Source organism: Diplotaxodon limnothrissa, linkage group LG12 (genome assembly GCF_057381915.1).
Source record: "Diplotaxodon limnothrissa isolate DT_005_m linkage group LG12, D_limnothrissa_male_GT1.1, whole genome shotgun sequence".
Taxonomy (NCBI): Eukaryota; Metazoa; Chordata; class Actinopteri; order Cichliformes; family Cichlidae; genus Diplotaxodon; species Diplotaxodon limnothrissa.
In genome coordinates this window covers 9,003,989-9,013,675 of record NC_140607.1, presented here as the reverse complement: position 1 = coordinate 9,013,675, position 9,687 = coordinate 9,003,989, and the positions used below count along the sequence as shown (strand labels likewise).

The 9,687-nt window shown below is 38.9% G+C and overlaps 1 protein-coding gene across 1 annotated transcript; it reads left to right on the top strand.

Annotated features, from left to right (window-relative positions):
• Positions 1 to 4,222: 4,222 nt before the first annotated feature.
• Positions 4,223 to 8,466, top strand: LOC146620848 (lysosomal membrane ascorbate-dependent ferrireductase CYB561A3-like). Its single transcript, XM_085367903.1, has 7 exons — positions 4,223 to 4,243; positions 5,129 to 5,252; positions 5,690 to 5,894; positions 7,414 to 7,622; positions 7,738 to 7,892; positions 7,982 to 8,147; positions 8,249 to 8,466. The coding sequence occupies exons 2-7, from the start codon at positions 5,136 to 5,138 to the stop codon at positions 8,273 to 8,275; spliced, it is 879 nt and encodes a 292-aa protein (XP_085224029.1). The 5' UTR covers positions 4,223 to 4,243; positions 5,129 to 5,135; the 3' UTR covers positions 8,276 to 8,466.
• The last annotated feature ends 1,221 nt before the right edge of the window (positions 8,467 to 9,687 follow it).

Here is a 9,687-nt window from a genome sequence, read left to right as displayed (position 1 = left end):
AACCTTCTCTTGTTTGTTAAGATAGTCATTTAGCATGTAGATTTATTATATAAACAAGATTTTTAAGTAAAGATAAACATAACACAATCAACATTGAAAATATTGTAATTAGAAATCCAGTTAATGGTTTTATGACAGTATTTCGATAATTTTTATGGGCAGTTAACCAATTTATTATATTTAATAATTAAATAAATAAATAAATAATTTTCACATAAAATCCCACATTAAACCCAAGTAATAACAGTGGTTTGCTGCAGATTTAAGCTAATTAATTGTATTCTAGTATTTGATCATTTTAGGGTAAATGCCCTTTATTTAACATGAAAAAGCACAAGATTGCATCTAAAGCTAGAGGAATGTATTTTGATTTACTGTGTAGTAAAAATAGAGATGTTTTCCATTTTTAAATTATGGAAAATGACTGAATTTAAAATGACAGTAAATTTCTGTTATTTTATGCTGTTTTACTGGCATCCTCACTGCTGGAATATTACTTTTTTTGTTTTTTTGTTTTTTTATCCATCCTTTCTACTGTCTATGATTAGCCTGAAGATACCTTAAGATTAGTTAAAAAACAACAACAACAACAACAACAACAACAGCTTTGGCATTGTAATGTGGATAACTTTCATCTTAGATTGCCTGCAGGTTCAAAATCACTGAATCTCCAACCCACATCCACTGCCACTGTACTTAAGAGAAGGAAAGTTAAAGACTTTCTTCTGCACTTACATTTGGATCAGTTAAATCCATGACAGTTATTCAGGCAGTAATGCATGGAAACAAGCCACCCTTAAAATATTAGAAGATACCAAGCTTCTGTGTTTGAATGCAAAACAATAGATACTGTGCTTGTGGCTAAACAATAAATACATTTTATTTTGATTATCCAGTATGTTGGCTGATATACTTTTTTGCATTTGAAAATAAAAGTTGAGATGATTTTAACACCATTACAGGAAGCGTTGTTAATTATTCTTTTTGAATCATACTTGCATACAGTGTTATATTAACGTAAGTGTTGTACTAGAAATTTCATGGATGATAAAACATAATGTGTTTGGTTTTTTTTTAAGTTACAACATGTTTATTTTTTAATTTTGTAGAACTTGAAATGTTTGTCAGTGGATAAACAATTATTATTGCACAGTCAGAAACATAAAGTTATTCTTAGTACTGTATACTTGCGATTAATAAGTTGTCCAAACAGTCATCTTAAGAAAGCTTTACTTAATTTTTTGAGGCAACGAGTTTGCATAGTTTTTTTGAGTTCTGGGAACTTATAAGATTTTACAGTGTATTGGACAAATTTCAGAGTTTTGGTGTTGCTAAATCCTTTCTTTTATCTTTACATATTTTCAATCTTTGTTTAATTATTCCTTCTTTGTATCTTTTGTGCAGTTATAGTTTCCACCATCTCTCCACTTTCTTTTATTTTGTTTGTCAAGAAAGCAGAGAACTCATTGATAACACTGCTGTTTTTTAATTACAATTTTATGTTAAATATCAAAATAACACCATTAAAGTTAATTCCTTGGGCCAGTATTACAACACAAATCAACATGTTGACTTAGTCTACAAAACTAGCAGTCTGTTGGGTTGTTGGCTGGGGATAACTGAAGCAAAACAAACAAACAAAAAAAAAAAAAAAACAGGAGCAGTGGAAATGTAACATTAACAAATGTCTGGATAAAAAATCCAGCAGTTTCCCACCACCCAGCCAACTGCCCAATATACCAATCACCCAGAGAGAAGACATGACGGAGTTTGTCAGTGGATGTAAGGCACTTTGATATTTTAAGGCAAGCCCTGTTCTTGGGAAATACTCTAGGCTTTAAAATGACTGACCTATCACTGCCCTCATGAACCCCTCAACAAATACAAATGGAAAACTGCAGCTAGGAGTACACCGGAGAAATGGTGCAGGATTCAACCCAGTCATGTGTTTCAGGCATAAACCAAACTGCTTTTGACAGAAGCAACACATTGGTTTTTCGCACACTCCTTTGCTGAAAACTGCTGCTTAATTTGCAGCAAACTTGTTTTTTTAATGGAGAGTATGTCATCATCTCTTTTTGCCCTGAAACTCATACCATCTGCTGCATCACAAATGTGAAAGAGAAGCACAGGCAAAACAGACCTGGGAGGATGTTTGGGGTTTTGTGTGTGTGTGTGTGTGTGTGTGTGTGTGTGTGTGTGTGTGTGTGTGTGTGTGTGTGTGTGCACATTATTTTGTCTTTGTGAAGTGTTTTGAAGTAAGCAGATGTTCCACAGACAACAGAAATTATGCCCCAGTATAAATACTTGGTACCTTTGACTATGGTGATTAATGATGTCTAAAGTTATGCAGGAATGAATCTGCAAATTGTGACCTGGCAGCCTGATGATAAGAAAAGGGCGATCGTGGCTCAAAGAGTTGGCAGTTCGTCTTGTAATCGGAAGATTGCCGGTTCGAGCCCCGGCTCGGACAGTCTCAGTCATTGTGTCCTTGGGCAAGATACTTGACCTGCTGGTGTTGGCCAGAGGGGCCGATGGCGCGATATGGCAGCCTCGGTTCTGTCAGTTTGCTCCAGGGCAGCTGTGGCTACAACTGTAGCTTGCCTCCACCAGTGTGTGAATGAATAGTGGTATTGTAAAGCGCTATATAAATGCAATCCATTATTATTAAAATAAATCCCATCAAAGCTTTGTCTTTTACAAAGAGCAAACAAACAAACAAAAACAACTGTTGAATAATGAAAACTAAAATACATTATTACCATGGACCGTATATAAAAGATGAATATAGCCACTGTGACATCACCTGTTAAATTTCAAGCTGAGCATTGTCTTGGTGTTTTGAAACTAGGCAAAGGGTAACTATAAGTGAGAACCTGAGACATACTGTACTGTTATAGGGTAATGACTTGTCAGTTACAAGTTACTGAAAGTTCTATCATATCCTGCTTGTCCTCCTTTGTGATTCCATTGCAATGCACTGGAATCAATGTACAAAATGGGGAAAAAATATTTTAAATAAGATTTTAACTAACAACTGAGAACAAAGACCTATCAGAGAAGTGTTTTCTGAAGTAGTGTTTGTGACTTTTTCCCATAGACCTCTTTTCCACCAGATTCTTTTGTAACCAGGCATATCACCCTCTTCTGACCATTAGAAGAAATACAGGTTTAAGGGATTAACTTTTCTAAAGTCTTTTTAGACTGTCTGCAGATGGAAGTTTCATCTATCTATAGACAGCGTGTAATTATTACATGGGAATTTGTAATGTATGTATAGCTAAACTACCTTGATCAGTGTTATTACATGGATAGTTACTTAGATTACCAAATGATCTTTTTGTACATTCTGTCGCAGAAGGCCTCTCAGTTGTATAGAAGAGACTGTTGCATAGGAGAACAAATAAAATACTGACTAACATTGCCTCCAGGTGGAGCTGGCAGGCAGCAGATCTCTGAAGCAGCTGCTGACCTCCTTCAACAGGGACCATTTTTTCTTTCACATTTTCACACATCCTGCAAGGCAAGTGAAAACTCCATCAGCCACAACTTTATACAACCACAGACCAAGTTACTGGCTATTTGTTATTGTAGTATTTTGGTCTTTAATTGTTTTACTAATGTGCATGTGCGTGTGTGTGTGTGTGTGTGTGTGTGTGTGTGTGTGTGTGTGTGTGTGTGTGTGTGTGTGTGTGTGTGTGTGTGTGTGTGTGTGTGTACGGGTTACTATCTTGGTGAGGACCAAATTCTGAAACTGATTTATACTGGTGGGAACCAACAGCCCTAGTGGGGACCAAACTCCAGGTCCCCACGGGTTTAAAAGCATTTTCCATACTGAAAATGTGGTTTTAGGGTTACAGTTGGGTTATGGTTAGGGTAAGGGTTGGGATTAGGCAATCATTTTCGATGGTTAGGGTTAGGGTAAGTGGCTAGGGAAAGCATTATGTCAATGGGATGTCCCCATGAGGATAGCAAAAGAGACACGTGAGTGTTCACATTTGTTTTTGGTTTTTTTTATCTCATGGGTTTCACCAAGATCAATAAACATTTTTGTAAATATTATTTTAACACTGGTGTGTTAAAATAATAGAAGAAGAAAATAAGAAGAAGGTCAATGTAATACTTCGCAGTCCTTGGAATTATTTTTGGAATTATTTTTGTGTAGGGTAGGAGTGACGGGGGTGGTAGCCAAGAAACCACATTTCCCACAAGGCCATGCGCTAGAAATACGGAAATGGATCAGGTAAGTATCTCTTCCTAAAGTGAAAGCCATTCACCTGTAATAAACGTTGCGTTTACTGGTGACGTAATCGCCTACGTCCGAATTGTCTTCTTAGGCACGAGTTATTTGCTAACTGAACTACACAACTAAATGTTTCTTCAACGCGTCAAGTTTCGAACTCTCTGCGCATGCTAATGGGGATACGTAACTTCTTACACAAGACTTCATTTGGAAAATATGCTATTTAATGTCGCCTCGCTTAAAGAGAACAGACAAGACGTACTGTCGCATAAATACGACTTTTCACGAATGTGGTAAAGATACTCGTTAATTCGGGATACACAAAAACGTGTTGGCGGACAAGCAGGAATCTATTTATTGTACGAGGTAAATAAGGAACTGAAAGTTGAAAATTTGAAGGAAAAACTAGGCCTTTGAACTGTACATTTACAAGGCTTCCGGTGGCCTTTTTTTAGCGTCCACTTGTCGTACTCAGGGGCAAGGGTCTCTACATAATAATACAGAGCTACTCCTATGATGAAACATTTGTACCTGAGCATATAGCAGGGCTCCCACGCACAGGGCAGGAGGGGTCGCTGAATGCCTGAAGAAAATTAAGACTTGCAGTAAGTTGTAGAACCAACCACAATCCTAAGGTCCTTCGATACTGCTTTATGTTGTTTTTTTCCTCTTAATTTGTCACCTGCTTATCCTCTTTTCATTTTGTGTCCCCAGAAAACGGCTACCTGTCTCCATTGGCATTTTATGACACTTAATACCTCCAAAAAATTACTTTTACTCCATAAATTCACCATTATCTTCTTTCTTTATGACAGGACACTGACTTTTTTGTGCGTGTCACACTCGTCTCTATCTGATCTGTCTCTAACCGCCTTGTTCAAACAGGTGGCAGATGCAGCAGTGTGGCCCTTCATCTCCCAGCTGCTCCACCTCTGACTGCTTCCCCCTCGGTACCCTCAATACAGCTGCATGTGGAAGTGAGACTTCGGCTGAACCGCAGAAACGCGAAGTGAGTGACATTCAGAAATTGACAGGGGGAAGTCATGAGACAGTTAAATAACTCCTACATGATGTTCACGGCTGTAGAGTAGGAAGTGTTGTCAGTGTCACTGCAGCTGTGGATCAGGTAAGGCTTGCCGCACTGAAGCGTGTTTCTGAAGACTACTAGGTAGCCGACTTAGAGCTTTGTGTTTCTGAAATCAAAGTCGTTTAGCAGTCGTGTAAATGGTGATTACTCAAAAGTAGCCCAGGTTTAATATTGTCTTTTTGATCTTTAAATAATCAAGAAAGATCAAAAAGTCAAGTCAAAGCTCAAAAGAAGATCAAAAAGACAAATTTATGTCTTCAAATAACCAAATTAGAGCTAACTGGGAAGTACCTGAATGCAGAAACAGTTCTCTGCCCTTCCATCTCTCGTCTTCTCATTGAGTTCTTTTTGTAATTTAGCCTGCAGGTCTCTTCAGGATGAGACCCATCGTGATCTTCTATGGATTCTACCTGCTGTGCTTTGGCCTGGGTGTGGCCTGCGTGGTGTGCGTGTGCCTGTGGAACAGCAAGTGGCGCGGCGGTTTTGCTTGGGACGGCTCGTCGCTTCAGTTCAACTGGCACCCCGTCCTGATGGTGACGGGTCTGGTGGTGGTGTATGGCAACGGTGGGTGGCCTTCCAAATAAAGCTCATGAGTTTCATTTCTGTTTCTCAGTTCTCTTCCTCCTCCAAGCAGTCAGGCTGTATCAGGGTAATTACACATCCTAGGCTTGGTATAGATGTAGTGTATAATTTTAGGCATGATTTCAGTAGCGAGGTAACATGAGGTAACGTCTGCAGTGACTGTTTGGCCACAGCTCCATTACACTGCTGCAGTAAACAGTAGTACTTTTTTTTTTGTCAGTTGTTACTTGGATGTAATACGCTATATTATAATGGCTTTGGGTAAGAAGCAATTTCAATATTTTTTTTTCTTTTGATAACCTGAAAAAAATATTTAATTATATTAACATTATCAACAACAACAAAAAAACTTCTCACCCATTACAAATGGGAATTTCCCAAACAGCACTGAAATAATGAAGCCACTGTGGAAGTTCCTGAAATTTCACTTCTTTTGTGGGTACCTTTGTGTTTTCTTTGCGTTTTTTTTTTTTCTTTATTCACAAGGTATTGCCACATCACATTTGATTTGGCACTAATTTCACACTGATTGTCTTTCCTGATGCAACCCTACCAAGGATTTGAATCTCTTCCCTGATATTTTAGGCAAATGTGTTAACCAGTAAACTATGGAGCCTGTGGGATTTAAGCACACCCAGCCATTTTAAGTATAAGGACTTTCTTGTTTTTCCTGTTGTAGTCTGTGGCCATTTGTCTTATAGCTGTTTCACTTATCACATGTCTGTTTAACAAAAATAAAAAACTGTTACAGGACAGGTTTGTCAAGTTCTGAGGGCCATAAAAGTCACCAAAGCTCTGCTTAGTCAGTAACTGAGGAGTTCCAAACCTCCTCTGGCAGGTTCCTGCCTTTTTTTAAATGTAAAGAACAAAATTCAGAGAGACTTATTAGCTTCTGGGAACCTGGCAAGAAGGTCATCAAATCAAAGTTGTGACAATGAAATTAAAAAAGAGGTTTAACAGTGTAGGGAAAGCAGAAGTGACAAAAACAATAGTCATGAATCCTCGGTTAAGAGCTGTGGTAATGTGGTTGGCATCACTTTCACCTCGTGAGCGTAAGTTGCACTCATGACACGTGGCGTGCTTAACTATCACTTAATGCAGGTAAGCTTGGTTGCTATATCCACAGCATGTACAGGTGAATCACACAGGACACCTGCTAATTAGTGACCGAGCAATAATAATGTAGAATTTATAAAATGTAGAATTTTACTGTCCACATCAGAGAAATTCTACTGGAGTCAACTGGAGCCTGTGGGGATTGACTCACTTTTGGAGGCAGCCTTAAGTGGGTTTTTTTCGTTTTGTGACCAGGTCTTTAAAGCTTTGGTATAAGGAACCCAAGTTTTGCACCAAGACAGAATATGACACCGATCACTTCCTGAACCTCCCCTGTGTTGATGCATCTGGTGCACTAGCTGTTATTAAACAACAGCACAGTTTAATCTGGCCACCACATTTAATTAAGCAGACCATCTTCAGTTGTTTTGCCTCTTCACTGCAGGAGCTGTGTTGTACCGCATCCCTCTGACCTGGGGTCAGAATAAACTCCCGTGGAAGCTCCTTCATGCGGCACTGATGCTCCTCGCCCTGGTGCTGTCGATCGTGGGGCTCTGTGCTGTGTTTGACTTCCACAACGCCCAAAAGACACCCAACCTCTACTCCATACACAGCTGGATCGGAATCGCAGCAACAGCTCTTTTCGCAATGCAGGTACCCAACTTGACATGAGTTGTTTTATGTTTTTGGCAAATGCCATACATTTGTACAGCAATTTGTTTCCTGCTGTGCCTGTGTGTCTGTGATTTATCTGTCTGTGTGGATGCAGTGGGTGGCGGGTATGGCGGGTTTCCTCCTTCCCTGCTCCCCCGTATCTTTACGTAAACGCCTGAAACCCATGCATGTGTGGTTGGGAGGTAGCATACTGACGCTCAGCATTGCTGCCTGCATCTCTGGCATCAACGAGAAACTCTTCTTTGTTCTGTGAGTGCAACTTTTCTGCATTTCTTTTGATTAATTCTGTTAAGGGGAAAAAAATGTAATCTTTTCCCCTTTTAAATGTCTTTCCGCAGGAAAGGAATCAATATGACTCAGCCATACTCTGCCCTTCCACCTGAGGCTTTGTTGGGAAATTCATTAGGGGTTTTGATCGTAGCCTTTGGCCTGGTTGTCCTCAAGATTCTGTCCACCCGAGAATGGCAGAGACCAGACTCCAGGCCTGAGGATATGGCCTACACGGTGAGAATATCAGTGTGGCTGACACGTAGTGGCGGAGATAAGGGAATTTAATTTAATAAAGCATTCTCATTAAAAAAATCTATATCTGCTTCATTTCACAGCCTTTGCTTCAAGAAGAAAATGAATGAAGGGGAACTTCAGAGCTGGTCCCTGAATTACTGCAAAATCAGTTCAGCTGTCACAAGTGGCCAAAACATCTCTGTCCTGAGTGTTGAAGCAGCTGCCTGTAGTGTGTGAGCACTATCTGTTGGTTTTTAGTCGTAAATATTTATTCGAAATTATATTTAAGATTGCCTTTCTGCCCAAAGAATAAAAAGTATTTGTCATCAAAGCTGTGACACCTTCCTCTTTTACACTGCTTTTGTAGTTCACCACTGCTTTTCCATCCTGTAGTAAAGCGGTCACTAGTTCAGGGTATTGAAGGCTGTGGTAATGTAGTGTAACTGGTGACTGGATTCAGTTGCTGTTGTGCACTGATGGGGATCCTGAATCCACCATTGACCTGTTTTATTTAATATTAAGTTGGTTGTAATTAATGTACTATATACCTACTATACACGTGTGAAGCATCAAGGTTATGCAAAACAATATTGGCACTAAAAATGTAATTTAAAAAAATTGAATTTGATTCTTCTTCTAGTTTGTTCTATGAATCTGGAGGTCATGTATTTTTTTGAGTTACCTTGATTCAGACTAAAATATTTCTACAACTATTGAATGGATTTACATGAAATATCACATATATTCATAGTTCCTGGACGATGTTGATAACAACCTTGATGATCTCCATGTGTCCTCTAGCAACAATTTTAGTGACAGCCATAGTGTCATGCTAATGCAGCCACATGAGGGTAGGGCATACCCTATGTGAGATTTTCCAGTGGCTCTATGGCTTTTTTCATGTTTTTGTGATAGTTGTGTATGTTTTGTAGGGAAAAGATACCAGAGAAATTTTTTGTTTGCTGATGAATACGTGGAGATTAGAAGTGAATCTTCCCTCAATGGTGCTTTACTAATGTCAACAACAGAATCGCCCATTTAAATGTTTTATTTTCTCCCATGCCAATGGTAGCGACATGCTTTTGTTCTAGATTAGATTTTCATTTGTGCTGTGAGGTGCAAAACCTCTCAGCAATTTTGAAGATCATGTTTTCATTCCTCATCGTTCTATTTTATATATGTGGAACAAACAGCTGCAGAGAAATATCTAAATGATTTAAAGTCCACACGAATGGATCTGACAAAATGCCTCCCTTCAGATTTGGGGCCATCTGCTTAATGGATTTCAATAGAAACCATGGAAACTGCTACAGTCTTCCCCAAAACCATAATGAAGATAAACAATCTGTCTGTCTCTCATACCCTGTGGTTTCTACAGAAACTGTTTTTGATTTAGTTCACACTTTTGGTTTAACATTAAGGTTCCACAAGGTTTATCGTGTGTGTGTGTTTACTCCCATGCAAACACTAAAGCAGAGATAGAGCTTATATAGTTTTTCAGACTCGCTGTATGCTATTGTTCCCATAAATTATAGAGTAC